This window comes from Falco cherrug, chromosome 6 (assembly GCF_023634085.1).
Source record: "Falco cherrug isolate bFalChe1 chromosome 6, bFalChe1.pri, whole genome shotgun sequence".
In the NCBI taxonomy this organism is placed as follows: domain Eukaryota; kingdom Metazoa; phylum Chordata; class Aves; order Falconiformes; family Falconidae; genus Falco; species Falco cherrug.
In genome coordinates this window covers 29,484,951-29,501,697 of record NC_073702.1, presented here as the reverse complement: position 1 = coordinate 29,501,697, position 16,747 = coordinate 29,484,951, and the positions used below count along the sequence as shown (strand labels likewise).

The 16,747-nt window shown below is 38.7% G+C and overlaps 1 protein-coding gene across 2 annotated transcripts in view; it reads right to left on the bottom strand.

Annotated features, from left to right (window-relative positions):
• GREB1 (growth regulating estrogen receptor binding 1) overlaps positions 1-16,747 on the bottom strand; it is a 108,997-nt gene that overhangs the window by 25,611 nt on the left and 66,639 nt on the right. Inside the window, exons 10-22 of one of the 2 annotated variants that reach the window (XM_005432246.3) lie at positions 16,389-16,574; positions 15,486-15,836; positions 14,667-14,795; positions 13,014-13,139; positions 12,351-12,548; positions 12,080-12,260; positions 10,036-10,228; positions 9,294-9,430; positions 7,617-7,956; positions 5,949-6,064; positions 5,051-5,244; positions 3,120-3,209; positions 464-1,080 (exon numbers count right to left, since the gene is read on the bottom strand). In XM_005432246.3, the coding sequence (XP_005432303.2) occupies positions 464-1,080; positions 3,120-3,209; positions 5,051-5,244; positions 5,949-6,064; positions 7,617-7,956; positions 9,294-9,430; positions 10,036-10,228; positions 12,080-12,260; positions 12,351-12,548; positions 13,014-13,139; positions 14,667-14,795; positions 15,486-15,836; positions 16,389-16,574 (2,858 nt within the window). The remainder of the gene's footprint in view (positions 1-463; positions 1,081-3,119; positions 3,210-5,050; positions 5,245-5,948; positions 6,065-7,616; positions 7,957-9,293; positions 9,431-10,035; positions 10,229-12,079; positions 12,261-12,350; positions 12,549-13,013; positions 13,140-14,666; positions 14,796-15,485; positions 15,837-16,388; positions 16,575-16,747) is intronic. The other variant, XM_027801628.2, reaches the window with a different exon arrangement.

The window sequence follows — 16,747 nt, the reverse complement described above, 5'->3', positions numbered from 1 at the left end:
GTATTTTTTACAACAGCTTCTATTTCTGTCTGCTGTGTGGAAGAAACAAAGAAAACTTAATTACAAACTCCTAAGTGTCTTCAGATTGATCATAAGAAAGTGGTTTTGTGAAGATCTTTGATCTTTATTTAAAATGTAAATGCATATTCAAGTTTAACAAACTGAAATCATACATAAAATCTATCTCTTGAGCAAACTATCTTTTAAAACATTTTAATGGAGAGAGACTAACAGACAATGAACATTGCTGTAACTTCATTGTCTTTTAATTCAGGCTAATAGTAAAGAAAGGAACATTATTTTATTAGAAGTGATTAGAAAATAAAATATAAGCAGCTTATTCTCCACCAAAAAAAAAACCAAACCTTCAAGTATAAGTAATAATATCTAATCTATTTTTTCTGAGATTAAGATAAAATTAAACAAAATAAATCGATGATAATACCTTGTTCTTATTACACACCTGTGGTGGGCCACTCAGCAGCAGCCTCCTTGGGTGAAACGTGTCCATTCTGCCTTCATTTCTGTTGTTGTAGTCCATATGGATTGGCTTGGGAACTGTCCACTGGCGGTAGTATAGAGACTGCTCAGTGCAAGTCATCATCTTACTCATAAGAGGACGAAAAGAACTTGCCCACATAACAGAATGATAAGGCAAAAGGGAAGACGATTTGGGAAGTCCACTGCTATCCGTAGAAGTAATAATATCATAAACCAGTTTGGGCAGAAAAACTATGGGAGGCTGTTTTGATGCTTTGGTCATGGAGCACTGAGAGGTCTGTAGGATGAAGGAGTTATGAGCAGGTGCAGAGGAGGAAGAAGAGGAGGAGAAAGGTGAGGAAGATGATGAGGTGATGGAAATCTGTGCACTTTTTATGTTTTGTTTTATATCCAGCTGTTCAGTTACCACTGGCAAGTGTTTGCTGATTGTTGTTTGTGCCCCCTTGTCTATTTTCTGCTTTTGCCTTTCATAGTTATTTGTAGTTTCTTCAGCACTGTTGCTTAGCGCTTGGTGGGGGGATTTTGCTGTATCTGCTGCTGCTATTAAAGGAGGAGATGGCTCACTGCAGAATGCTGTAACTAGAAGAAAATTCTTATTTCAACACAATGCAATTATCTCTACTAGTCAATGCCATAGTTAAACAAAACCAAAACAAATAATCGTTTGGATAGAGTATCCATCAAACATTGCAATCCTGCTCCTGTTCTTGCTTTCATCTTTCTTGTATTGGAAGTCATAATGGGACTAGTTTGGAGTATTCACCTCAATGCAGAAAGTGGCTTTTAAAGTACTGAAGTTCACAGGAAACTTGTCAGTGACTGTCCTGTCCTCTACTTCTCTCATCCATTCTTTGCTTGAAGTACTCATCAGATACTTTCATCACTCAAGACAGATACAAAATTACCAAAACCATCATTTAAGAGAGTGTAAGAAAATAATATTCACAGGCTATTATCCCACCAGACTACAGACACAGACTGACATCTAGAAACAGTCCTCTGAGTCAGCTCTGAATTGACACGTGTCTGCATCACCACAGCACTTAGTCTGATGTAATAAAACCTGGTTCTCAAGTCTCTGGTGCTACATAATTCATTAGTGCATTCACACAGCAGCTGGTCAGCTCAGAGCACATACTGAGCTCATCAGTGTTGGCCTTGAATAGGTCATGTAGATATATCCCACAGCTAATTGCTGATTTTCTGAAAGTGGTATATTTTTACCTTATATATTCTAGTTACTAAGATTTCTTGAAAGTTTTAGGCCTCATTTTAAGCAGTTCTAAGCATCTTTAATGCTTAGTGAATTCCAAAGAGATGCAAATACTTCAGAGTCTTCAGAGTAGACTGAGAACTGGTTGAGGAATCAGTCTCCAGACAGTACTAGGAAAACCTGTCTGAAGCTGAACACAAATAAAAACAGCTTTTATCTCAATGGTGAAAACAACAGTCTTGGTTCTCAAAAGAATTCCACATTTTGAACTAATAAAAGTCTGTATTTTCTCTTGGCCTCAAGAAATAGCTAGAGATATACTCTAGCTGCATATTAATCTAAAGTAGCCAGTAAAGGACATTAGCAATAAATACAAAAATATCACTAGCAGTATGAATGGTTTCAAGTAAAACCACTGTGACATCCCTCAAAATACCAATATCCAAAAGCACGGGGAAAAAAATAAAGGACAAAAGATTTCCTTAACCCCAGGCAAATTGAGGCACAAAGCCACAGGCCACATGGACACTGTGGAACTGATGAGCGGCCCAACTTTAGAGAAGAAAGAAATTTGAAAATGAAAGTGTTGAAGCTTATCCAAATATTTTCAGGCTTTTTTTCCTAATGTAATGACCACTGTGCCTGTGGAAAAGAAATCATGGGCCAAATATGCCTGTTACCATGTTGAAAACTACAATTAGATCGAAGAGATCATTTACTGTCACTGGCAAAAAACGTGTTTTAAAAAGCTGTGTGAGATTGCAGCTTCTAGGATGTTATGGTACAATGTATATTCTCCACTTCTATTCAACTCTTCTCTTAATATTATCTGCATAAAAAGCATGTCAAGATATTTATCAGACAAAAAAGCTGTAGTAGTTCTCAACATTGCCTCATGCTTTCTATGTCAGTCTGCAGATTAAAAAGGAACCAAAGGTTTAAAAAATTTTTCATCTCCAAAATAGCTTTCAAATGATGCAGAATTAATGAGTGAACATTTCAGAGCAAAACCAAAAAGGTAAAAATATCCATGAGGATGAGCTTTCTTTCTCTCCTACAGATTTTAAAAAGATTTTTTTAAAATGTGAGGCATGTTTTCTTTTTCATAAATTGTCATATCTCCAGTCACAGTACTGAAGATTCATACCTCAGTGGCACACATTAAAGAAGTGCCTGGTTTAGGCACCCCAACCTATGACTATTTTTCAAGCAAGAAAATACCTGATTTTTTATATTTCAGAAGTCTGAGCCTTATTTTTTTAAATTTATCTCTAGTGATCCCATTAAAATAGGCCTTATCAAAACCATAGTGATTCATGCCTTTTATTATTTATCTAATAAGCTGAATAAAAGATATCTTTTATGTCTTAAATGTAACTTAATAGAAATGATCGTAAGGTCTTACTGGAAGCTTTTGAAGACAGAGATGAAGATGCAGAGTCGTGGGAACAAGATCTTTCTCTTTTCATAGGACTTCTTTTTTCTGAAGTAGAACCTGTTTCATGAATGGTAGTACAGGAAAACATAACCAAAATACATTTTAAGCCTGTAAGAAGTCACAGCTGTATTGTCAAAGCAGGGAAAAGTACACAACAGTTTGTGTGGGTTTTGTCCTCATTCTGACACTGCTTTCAGTATGGAGAGTATCTGTGCCTACCATGCAACACTGGATCAGCCTGTGGTCTAACCTAACTATGCTAAGCTTCAACAGCTTCATAAAATCAGCGCTGCAGCCAGAAGCTGGTAATCCCTAGGCATGCCTCAACCACATCGTCTCTTTCTACCTGTGTCTTGCTTTCCTCACTAACCCAGCGTCAGGGAAACCAACAGGGCAACAAACTGCTTTGTCAGTATGTTATGAAATTACTTCCTACCCCATACAGCTTCATGGCCAGACTGTATCTCAGCTTTTGGTGATGAAAATCCCTGTTTGTACAGCCACCAAGGGTATTCACTTGAGGATTCTAGCTCAGGCTTCTAAGTTAAAACATTTGTTTCTTTACAGTTTCACCATGGCAGAGAGACATAAGTACTTAGACTGTAAGGCTATCTCAGGTGCTCTGAACTGGACTCTGGAGGAACATACTGTGCTTCATGGACTAGGAAAGCTGCCTTACAATTTAGACGCCTAACAACTTAGTGCCCATTTGACTCAGACTGCATACTGCATATAACCCAGGCGTATTTCAACTAAAACAAACTGAAAAACTAGTGGACAGAAGTGCTTGTCACATCTAACATAGGCCTCTATCGTAGACAGTCTGAGTATGACCTCAGGTATATCATTCCTCTATGAAAAATAAGTATTTGATTAAGGCAAATATTTTTGTTGTGCTTGTTCTGCTAGCCTTACTTTCAATGAATAAGAATTGTTCTGCTGTCCTTATTATCAATGCATGAGAATTTGAACAGTAACCAGCTCTCTTCCTCCTCACAGTACAGAAAAAGAAATGGAGGCAAACAGTTTGAGATTTAAATAACCTACAGGGATAAAAGTCCCTTGTCTTCCATAGTTACAGGCACAATAGACAGTAAAGAAAAATGCAAAGAACTTACCGATAATGCCCATCAACTATCACTCAAAAAACCCCTCCAACAGTTCCTGAATAAATTATTGTTGTTTGTTTACACATGGAAAAGTTCTTACTTGTTCTTTTAAGAAATTATAGACTCACCAACTCTACATTCATGAATTCACGGTCATTTTCAAGGAGCACTCAGAAGTTACTATGTTCAGATTTATTTTCTAGCCATACTACTTAATACCTTACAAACTAGAGACTACTTAGCTGTACTATAGACAGTTTCCTTGGAAGGAATCATCATCATTGTCACTATGTAAGCATAGGTTGGACAGCATCAGTCAGGGATAGTTTAGGTGAAGTTGGCTCTGCTGTGAGGGAGGGCATCGGGTCAGTGCTTCCCAGAGAGCAAAGCACACACTTCCCTGCTGCAGGGAGGGCAACACAGCACAGCACTCCAAACAGTGACTGCCACTGGATGTACCCACTCCAGCTCCACTTTGCAGCAGCCTGAACATATGGGGCAAAGAAGGGAAGGAGGGAGGGGAGAGAAGGGGGTGAAAAAAACAGAGCAAGAGAACAGATGCAGCAGCAAGACTGCAAAAGTTAAAAATGCTACCACAGCAGCAGCAGCCCCTGGGCAGGGAGGGTGAGAAAACGCAGGTTCAATGAGATGAAGTAAAACTGCAGAGCAGAGCTCAGTCAGTAAGGCTGACTCCAGAAACCCTCACCTAGTAGGCAGCCACACAATCCTTCTTTTTCTAATACAACTCAATCATTTTACAGCTTCTTTTATTATCACTACTAATAATACCTTCCGTCGCTATTTCTTCATCATCAGTGCTGCTTAGTTTCTCTGGGTCACTTTCTAATGCATCATTCACAACTGCCTTCTCTGTGTGAATTTCTGAGCTCACAAAGTATGCTGCCAAACCAAGTTCTTGCTCCAAGTTTGTCCTTACCAAAGAAGACGAATTTATTAAACGTAGGTCACAGTATCTCAGTGATCTGGAGAGAAACAAGAGGGGCTACTATGAAAACTCACTGTAATCTACTCCTGTATTTCTTTTACAAACACAGCCAAATGGGAATTTTTTCATGATCTGCTTAAACTATGGATGAGATAGAACACAATATAACTTTTGTGCTTATTAAGTTTACCACTGTGGTGCATCCACTTCTCTTTTTCTTAATCCAGTTATGCAGCTTAATCCAGTGCACTGAACATCAGCATCAGCATAAGAAAAAGAATAATCATTTGGGTTCTAAACCTACCGCATAGAATGGGATTCAGTTGAACATACAAAAGCATTTAATGCCCCAGGGCATCCTGGATGGCTTCCAGCTGCCATTCCAGAAGGCACTGATCTCTACACACATCCTGTAGCACAAATGCCTGCATCACACAGATGTCTCAAGTACCTTAAGATATTTAAAGTATACTATTTTTTACATACCCTTATACTCTCCTTTAAACTGGGACAACTCTCATAATATTTTCTGAGCTATTTATATCTTGCTACAAACAGGAGGTTATTATTAATAATATGGATTTTGTATTTATGATATTAAAACTGCTGAGAAATGGAAAAGAAACATCTTGACACTGAAATCTGTTTTCTTCTCCCACAAGTGATTACACAGTTAGTCTTTAGCTATTTGGTAAGTGATGGATAAAAAACTGCCACTGAGAAAATACTGGATCTTCTTACCGTGGCAAAGACTCCCCTTGTGGATCCATACCACTAAATATCAATATACAAGGCAAACCTTCTAGTTCCAAATAGGTCTGTGGCCTCCAATCTACATCTTCAATCTTCTGCCAGATCTGTATAAGGCAAGAAACACTATTGGACATATCTGTGTGGCACAAATAAAAATACAAAAATATATACTTTCATCATCCGTTATATGAATCAATTTTTTATAGTGGATGGATTTTCCGTGAAGGGAAACCACAGAGCAGAGCCAATTTCAACATAGGTAGATTGCAGAATTCTTAGAGCGCTGTACGTAGCAATCTGCCTGCTGTAAATCTGAGGAGACTGGGCTAGCATATCCCAGCCTGAAAAGCCTTCCAGCTTCCCAGCTGTGCAGCACTGAGGCCAGGGCACAGACAAGTAGAGTGGATACAGTACAATGGACAGTAGAGTAGGAGCTTTGGAGGAGAGTAGAGTGCAGAGGGTTGCTTCTCATGGCAAATAATGTATGGATGTCTGAGTCCAAGCAAGAAAATGAGCTAGGAATGAGATTTTTTCACCTTAGAGGAATAGGGCAAAGCTGGAAGTGTTTAGCACACACACACCACTGTCCTCACTTGCTACACCTGCTCTCCTCCAAAGCTGTCAGTTTTCCTGATAACTTCATGAGTTTGACAACTAGATCTATTGTTCGACCATTTCACATCAGGCTATACTGCTTTACTTACAGCAGTCAGTCATTTCTGTTGTAAGACTTATCTACAGATAAGGACTACACTGTAGGACCAACCATACAACAACTCAGCTTCTGACATTCGTACATGTACCACTATTATGTATGTCAGAGAAGATAACCAGGATGTGATTCAGGACTTACACTGATACTTCAGAATAAGTTATGCCTAATTTATAACAGAATGAGGTCAGCATTAGGCCCTGGATCTCCAACGACATCATCTAACATCTAATTACATCTTAGACTACACCTAACGTACTTAATCAGTACAGAGTATACCATATATATATTACACGATCCTAAAATGTAAATACATTTTTGCTTTGGTGATCAGATGATGGTAATTTTATGAAAAGCAAAGGAGTATCAATTTTATTTTGTTAAACAGATGACCCACGACTCAGGACCTAAAGGATATAAATTAATTCATAAACAAGCACATGGTCCAGAAAGCATAAAGTCCTGAGCTGTGAATACCGGGATGCTCTAGGACTCATGAACAGCATCACTGATTTGGTGCCTTCATGCCACCTGCTGGTGATAAGAATAATGTAACTCTCAGTTGGTCACTGGTTAAAATCTTTTTGCACTATGATCATTTTGTGAGAAAGTTCTGCTAAACTGTGACAACTTTATTTGGCTTTTTTCCTTGTGGTTCATGGTCCCTGTAGCTAAATGCAGGTCAGTCGTTCGGGAAGGTTGCTGATGAAAGTCAAGTTCTAGTCAAATTGGTTAATACTCCACTGAGTATTATTAATCAGAGGTAGGACAGTAGAGGTCTTCTCACAAACAGTATGTCTAAAAGATGAGAGTCATGCTCCTTATGGCAGTTATTTTTACCAGTAAGACCCACACTTCAACTCATGACCATAACTCTCACCAGTAAAGTCTCCCCACCTACCCATCTATTGAAGCTTCCCAGCCCATGTCATTCTGCAAGTTACCTTTAGTTGCTCCACAAAGTGCTTCCCTATTGTGATTCCAGAATTAGGATTTCCCAGGATTATTTCAAAGTTATCTTCAAGGGCTAGTCTTTCCCTTACATTATACAGACGTTCATATGCCACAGCAGCCAGTGGAGTACATGGAATTCTCAACACTACCATGAGGCCATGACCACTAGGACATTGTCTTGAAGAGTTTATGAGGTTTTGGGTGATCTCCAGAGTTTCAACTGAGGTGTAATTCTTCATCTGAGAAAGACCACACACAGCCATCATAGCTGCAGAGTAGTGTTGTATGAGGACAAAAGTCCTTATCACTGCACTGTGTAATCTGGGGAACCTGAAATAAATGATGAATTAAATAGTGAAGCATTAACAACTAAAGTGGAAAAGGTAACTTTTACAAAAGAAAGCAAACTCAAGTTTTCTCCCGTAAAGAATTCTTCATATCTACTATACAATGGAATCTCACCAAATTGCAGTTTCACAATCAGAACTGATGTTGTCTCTCCATTTCTTAGTAAAGATTTACTAAGTAAGTAGTCCAGTAAGGTTACATCACTTGAAGTTACCAAGGCTTTACTGCTGTTACAAAATTTATCACAGAATATTTGCTAAGGCATTCTGTAATATCATCAATCAAAGTTATATTTTCTCATCAATAAGAATGGTATTCTTCATTATGCATTATTCTTAAGGGGCAGGAGTGGGGTGGGGTGTTTCTTTTGTTTTCTTACTGAAGCTGTGAACCATATTACTTTTGTTTCCAAGAGGACTGAATACGTAGGCAGCATCTAATGAGCATTCTCAAGTTCCCAAACCTAGGTACACCATCTCAATCCCCAGTCTATGGAAGGCAGAGACATGGATATGCAATAGTTCCCTGTGCTCTGATTTTCACAGAAATGAAACCCAGGTGCACAGTAAAAAGAGGAGCCATGGCCTGCTCAGAAAAGTGCCTGATGTGTGTGATCAGAGCTCCAAAGCACGCTGCAGCAAGCCCCAGCAGTTAAGCGTGGATGTGCTCAGTCTCCCAGTTAGCAATACAGACTCACAAGATTTTACTTGTCCAGTCTCATTCTTCTCACAGATCCCAAAAAACTCATCCACAGCCGTATGCATGCACATAACATGCCACTGCTCTTTTGCAGTGATTCTAGACTTGCTCCACGGGAACTACAGAAAACGGATGATGTATTTTCAAGCTCTGATGATGCTCTGAAGTTTTTACTGCTAATTTAATTGTACAAACCACAGTGATATGTCTACTTCTCTTTGTGGTCCAAGTGCAGTATACACAAATGCTATACATCAAAATCAGTCAGGGTTAACCAGCGATAACATTGAATGAAAGGAATAACACATTTGAAATTACATGATGATGCACACTTAGATTATTATAACATAGAAGGTCACAACAAGAACACACTCTAAATTGATCTAAACAGTGTGCATGTTTGCAGTAAGAGGCAGCCTAGACTGGTTAGATTACAGGCCAAATATATGCAAAAAAGATGGAAGGACAAAATCAGAATGAGTGAAATGCCCTTGCATATGCAGCTGATTTGTGGGACAGCAAGAAAAAAAAAAAAAAAGAACCAGGCTTCTAGCTAGTAACTGATTCTGCTAGAATTTACCTCCTAAATTTCCTGTGTTAAACAAAGGAGGGTACCATACCTCTTTCCCAAAGCCGTGACCATTGATTCAAAAGAGCTGTCATACCGGAGCAGTGGAATACTATGTCCAGAGAGGGTGGACTCAATGAATTCTGACAGTCCAAAGTATTTCTTGTTTTCATGGTATAAATCTACACCCTAAAGCAAATGAAGCAATAAAAATATAAGGTAAGGTCTATCAATCAGTAATTTACAACTGATTAACCATTGGTATCTCATAAGTTTGCAATCATATTCTCTAATAAGCATACATCTACTCAGGTGTATTAAAATACGGAGAGAAAGAAACAATTCTTTTGAAAGAAGTTTGACCCAATTTTCCCTTGTTCCTTTCTTTCTCTTTCCTCACATATACACATACACAGACAGAACAGCTATGTCCGGAATAAATATGCACACATATGAAAAAAATCCAGGTATTGTACATATATTTATGCAATAATGCACTATAGAGATTTTAGATGATTTCCATTTATGTAGCTCAAAGATTTTTATAAGAGCTACTCATTTATAGAAGATATAAAAGCAAAAAAGGAAAAAAAAAAAACAACAAAAAACCCCACAAGAATTGACAGGACAAGCAAAGGGAAAAAGAACTTGCCACAAACTGAACAAGAAAAAGATGCCATGCGAATGTCATTCTTGTTTACAGAAATCATGGGGCCTCCACAGGTTTGTCAAGTACGTAAATGTAAAAAACCTTATGAAAAGCTCACAAAAGCACCTCAAAGCATCTGTCTTACATTGCTGTATGAAGAAGGCCAGTGGATCTCATTGTAAGGGCTGATGTGAGTATGCTGTGTCTGCAGTGCATAGGGGAAGGAAGTCACGTGGAGGGTCACAATATTTGGCGCCTCTTTCACCTCCCTGCAGTTCAACAGTCTATCAACAAGTCCTGTGGACACTTCTGTTTGAGGATAAAGGCTATGCATAGCACTGCAAAAAAGAAACCCAAAACCTTCCAAAGTGATCAGCACGAGGGAACATTTGTGTCCAGTGGAACAGCTTTAACCTGGATACAAAATCAGAGTTAAACACATACAAGGAACTTAGGACTCTATCCTTTGCCCTGCTTTTGTTGCTTAGAAGGATGGGAAAAGAAATGCAAATTATTTCACTGCAGATTAAAATTTCTGTAAGTTTGATAAGCTCCCTAGCTAGAAAATTACCAGTCTCTTACGGCTACCACAATATGAGAGAGAAAAGATGAAGGGAAGCTGATATTTTGCAAGTTACTAATAAACAATAGTCCTGTAGTAACTTTGGCCAGATTGTTAGTGTTGCGCTTCAGAAAATATAATGCCTACCGACAAAAATCAAGATAGAAAATGATAGACAGTAAGTCAGTATGACAGAAAAACAGAGGGAAACTACTTGTGATAGAGTTTTTGTGAAAGGGAAGAATAGCTATTGTTAGGGCAAGTGCCACTATCATGGAACACCTACAGTCGATTCCGTGCTCCAGTGTAAAACTTCAGTGCAAATTTATGCTATTTAATTTTTGGCATTTGCCTGCAGTGACTAAATCACAAGCCTAGTCACTGCAAGCTTCTTCTGTTACTACCAGGAAGAGGTAAGTAACTCCAGAAACTGGTTGTGTGTGTCCACCCATGGTCCAAGTCAGCCCTCAGAGATGCCCGTGTCTCTGTTGTGTCTGTGTGAGCAATCCCAGGCAATTACACTTCTGGTTTAGGCATGTCATTTAACTGACTTCAGTTAGGTGGTAGGAATCCTGCTGTGCAGAATAGGCACTTGAATATTTGTCACTCACATATCTTTATCAGATAAGAGATAAAAATGTCAGAGTTAAGCAGCGATACAGGTACTTCCCTACCTCAAGGATGTTACATTAATAAATGCCTTTAAAGGCTGTGACAGCTGCAATAGTTTCTGTAAGTTCCCAAGACATACAGGAGTTGAACAGGCAATGCTCACATGCAAAAATAAAGTTTTGGTGAAAATCATCATTCTCAACCAGTGTGAAAGACAAGACCTTGTCATTTCAGTCACAAACAAGATTCCATATTTTTTGGTTTCAGAAACACTACCATGCTCCCAAAGTTGGAATATGCAAGGTATTCCTGGAATTCAGTATGTTCTCTGAGCAACCCAGTGCCTCGGGAGTCAGAAAGCAGAAGCAGCCCATTTCTCAGCAGGCAGATTGTTGAGAAGCCAAGGAAACACGTCTCTGTAAGTGAAGCAATGAGTTATGGAAGTGAGCTGACGGGGAACTTGGTAAAGGTTAGACGGAAACCGCCCTGCTTCCCTGAGAAGTCTACCTGACATTACTATGTATCCACAGCAGCTTTCAATTTACAAATCAGTGATTCAGGATAGAAAAAACATCGTACTGGAAATTTTCCAGTCAGTTAAAAACATAAACAGCAGTGTTGGTTCACTAGTTGTCTACTCACTGTGGAGGGGTTTTGCATGTTTTACAACCCAGAGGACACTGACAGAGGATAATTGAGCTCTGTATACTTTCACAGGAAGCTTTCATTTGAACAAATGACAACCAGCCATAAAAAAACAATAGCTGGGGCTGAAAAAAGACAAGAATGGTGAGCAAGAAAAGCTGAAATGTTCCACTGAAGCATAATATAATAAGCAGGTTATGAATAACTCACAAAGGTCCTTAAAAGAAAACATATTTATTCAATGCATAGGAAGATAGAATTAGCAGAAAGATGCAAACAAAGATGAAGGAAAGGATAAATCAGAAAGCTGATCTTGACAGCTAATGCAAACAATAATAATTTATCTAAAAACAAATTACAGTTCTCTTACCTCATTAGATCCCAGTGTGCATGATCATGGATTAGGACAAACAGTGTATGTGGATTCTGCATAGAGTTTTGTAAAAAGACTTTGAATTTAATCTGGGCCTCTGCATCTAGTTTCATTACATACTGTTCCACCCTCTGCTTTGTAAGATGTTCCTTTTCTAATCCAAGTTCTAACAAAATACCTAAAGAAATGGAACAAATGTCAGTATTTCAAGATACAGATGCATCTAACAGTGTCCTGTAAATCTAAAATAAAGCTAACTAACGAGCACCTGAGTGCCAGAGATGAAACAAAGTCTGCTGATAAGTCACTTCAGAGGGTGGAACACAAATCAAGAAATCAATTTTCTCAAAGGAACCCAAATCAAGATTTTGAGTGCTGGAGTCAGCAATTGAGCAAATATGAGACAGCAATTTCTGAGCCACTGCTAGCTGGAATGGACGAATCTGATGTCGTTCAATCTCATAACCTGGAAAAAGGCAAAATTCTGTTTAGATATATGCCCAAAGACTAATCTAATGCAAAATGTTAGAGTCTGGCAAAGAATGACTGATCTGCTCTTTAAGGTACTTTGCTTATGAACAGGAGTTCCAGTTTATGAAAATCTATATGGAATATGCAAAGAAATCTTTCTGCATTTGGGAATTTTGGTCCTGTAAGTCTCTTAAATGTCTGAAAGCTGAAAGTGAACTTGTGCAATCATACTCTGCTATCACAGAAGGAAAGACATAGAGCTTCAAAGACTACTGTACCCAGTGGAATGAAGCAGAGCACCCATCAGTATAAATCTGAATATTCCAAGACATGAGCTGCTGTTTTCCTCAGGACCTTTGCCTTCAGGAGCCTAGGACTCTACCCAGAAGGATCTAACTGCTAAGTGCATGTCTCAGGTCCCCTACTCTGTCACGTCTTAAAGAAAATTCTCCTTACTTACTTGTACACGCAGCTGTTCCAGTTCCATTCAGTGCTGTTGGTTTATTCACTGAAGCAGAAAGTGATGAAGAGATGTGCCCTTGGTTTTCCTGATAAAATTTCTCCAGCAAAAGATCAATGTCACCCTCTATCAAATTGAAGGGATAGTGGAATAAACATCCTTATTAATAAAAGCTGCATTTCATATTGATCTTTTGTAGATCTTAAAAAGCTTTATATATGCTAGCTAGTTATCCTGCCCTTGGCTTATTGGCTATTTTATATGGGAACTCTCTCATTATTTTCTGTTGCATCTGCTTTTACAGCATATCACTAACAAAATGCAAATCAGGCCAGGGGATGACAGATCAGCTCTGCAGACCACTGGCTAGGGCATTTATAGAGGATGGTAGAAAACTAGCCCCAAGGCCCTCATGCAAATCTGCAACCACAAAGACATGAAGCTGGCTTAGTTTATGTTCAGACCATGGAGCTATATTGTTCACTAATAAGGATTACAAAAAGCTTTGGAAAATCTGATAAACGTTTTAAAGTCTTTAACATTTTTGAGAGAGAACAAAAAACATTTCCTCATAAAGCTGAAAGAGAAATATGAGTTTTATAGCCACACACAATGCTGAAGCAAACAAGGTATGATTTCTTGAACTACGAATACCTGCAAATATATCCTGTTCTATTCAGCAGGAGCCCTGCTTACAGATGAAAGCTGTGCAGAGAACACAATATGCCTGCCCTGAGTATTTAGTATTTCCTCAGTCACTGAGAAGTCTGAACATGTCTGCACTGCTGAGCTCAGAAAGGCAGGGTCCGCCCTGTGAAGTGCAATCCAGTGGATATAGATGGCAACTATTTTTAGGATGTTCATTTACCTCTTCTGCTCAAACAATAGCAATAGCAAAAGTGATTTTGAGAACTGTACTTTGAAGGTACCAAGAGCAGAAACACTAACATAACTACATGATGGTTCAAGGAAAACAATTTTAAGTGACCACTCAAAATATCATGACATATCCAGAAGGGTTCTTGTGATCTGAGTACAGATTTACTGATGTGACGTGAATGGTAAAGGGGACTGTGACAGCCCGTTAACACTGACAAATACGCTGCATTTACTCTAGTTCTGTGATACGGTTTAACCTTCCACGTGGCTGGGTCTACCTCCAGATAATCCTGACTGTAGTAACGCTCAGTACACTCAGTTAAAAAATGATTCAGTAACCCTGGCTACCTGCAATTTTCCTCTTTTCCGTGCACGTGCATCATGACCAAGCTGACAGTATGGTAAGTCAAAAGGACAAATCCTACCTTTGATAAAGTAACTGTTCTATCATGGCCTAAATGAAATCTGTGCTTAGAGCAAAAGCAGTTACACATCCATATGGATGTGGACTTGCAAAGTATATGGATGGATTTGCATAGCTAAGAATAGTATGTTCAGTTATTTGTTGCCATATTTTTATGAAACTGAGGGAATTCAGAAACCAGCACTTTTAGGGAGAATTTCAATTTAAATATACTTTCACAGCTTGGTCCTGTACTTGTTATATATTTCTTAGAATGTCTTGCTTCTGGAAAGGCAATGAACACAGCTGTTTCCTCTGACTTGAACATTTCAGAGACGTGGAAACATGCCTCTTGATTATCTGTTAGGTACCTGGGCAGAGTGTGCTAAAGAAGGACCCCAGAGTTTCCACTTTCCCTGTGACCAGCTGATAGTTAACTTCTTTTTGGTAGTCTGAAGGACTGAGCATGCTTTCAGACAGAACTCTTGCCTGATACTTTCCTAAAAGACAAAAAAGTAATTTTGAAAGCACTTCAAACTAAAGTTAAATGTTCTAATTCATAATAAAAATACTATCAAGCTAAATGAGTACCACACACACAAAAATGGCAGAGGAGTCTTTTCTCTCTTCTATACATGTATGCACCAGCCACCTGTAAGATAGATTCATGTTTTATAATTCTTTGTGTTTCTTTCCCAGTTTAGGAAATATTTGTTGATACAGTATATAAAAAGACCATATAAGTAGTCAAAGGAATCGTCAATTACCTTACGCTCATAATGAATCTTTGAATGGCCATTCAGATAAATTGGTTATCAGCACAGCCCTCAACAGAGTGACAAAGAGGATGACATTGAAAGACCCCCTTTTAGAAGCTAAACGTTCAGTCCTCTGCTTGCTAATATCCCAGTCACACAGAGCAGGAGAGCTTTATGCACCGTGTGTGCTGTACCTTGCTATTGTTTGCAGTAGCGTTGGCTGGAATGCCATGATGAGAAAATGGGTAACGCAGGCAGAATGTGACTTGCTGGGGACAGACCCAGCTGTGCAGCATGAACCTGGGTTCATCAAAACCCATTACTTGCCGGTCAAAGCTCTGCTTTCTGAGGCAGGTTATTGAAACTCCAACCAAACTTCTCATAGCGTTGCATTACTCTATTTTGCCTGGAGAAACACCCTTGGGATCTTACCTGTTATCACAATGCAGGAATCAATGGCTCGATTCCTACTGGCACATATGATCACCACGTAGTTTGTCTTTATTAATTTTCCTTCAATGAGTAGCTTAAACATTTCTGAAAGCCCTTCAGCCAGAGAGTAGCTGCACTCAATGATATGGACACTATCATTGCAGGAGCTAGCTGCAAGGCCTGCCAGCCAGGGAAGCTGGGCTGAAGTCACAGCTGCGATCTGGCTGGGCACTAGAGGGAAGGTCTGTGGAACAGCCTGTTGGTACTGACGGATTTCAGACAGGTGTGATTCCCGCCATGAACGCATGAATATTTGTTCCAAATCCTCAATCAAAGGGACCTGGTCCGAGGCTAAAAAAATGAAGAGGAAAGCATTATGAAACAACTAAACAAAACTTTTGAGTTAAAACTTTAAAACCAAATTTTTTCTTCATGTACTTTTTTTAGAGATGATCATGTTTCAAATTTATGCATGCGTGACACTATTGCCTTTAGCAGATGTGAACCAAATTTTTCATTCTGAAGTGCCTTTGACATACTCAAGTAAAACTGAGTATCAGTAATTAGAAATATTTAAGAGGTTGAGTGCTGCCTGTCTCAGCATAATAGAACTTCTAAACCACAGATTACATTCAAAAGGCGTGATTTACAGCTTTTTTCCTTTTTTTGCTTTTAGTTGCTGAGGTCCAAGTTTACAGGAGAAGATGAACTTTACATGATTCTATTTCAATCTGTCTGGCCTTCAGGAACTAATTATTTAGTTTTGTTTCATTACCATGAAGTTGTTTAATATCACATGTCCTAAGACTGATATTTAATATTGCCCTGCCCTAATATTCCCTTTCTCATTTGCCAGCATGTAATATATTCATTGCAGTCTATCTGGATGTAAAATAACCTTACCTAGCTGGACAAGGTAGTAGACAGTCAGTAAGAGCTGCATTTCCTCTGAAATAGGCTGCATTGTGGAGGCTCCATATTGTTCATATGCTCTAGATAAAGACTGTGAATTTCTGTAACAGGTGTACAACAAAGGACTCACTATCACATCATTAATGTTCCCGCAAAGATATGGGAAGTTTCCATGACCTACAAAATAAACAGTGTTTGTACAGATCACATTCACTTCATAATTTCCCATGTATGCATTAAACAGCTTTAATAGAAAACCTTTTAAAATTTACAGTGTGTAGCAGTTGGACGTATCTTTTACAAGATTTACGTCATCTCTTACAAAAAAGATTTAAGGCCTTGTTGGGGGG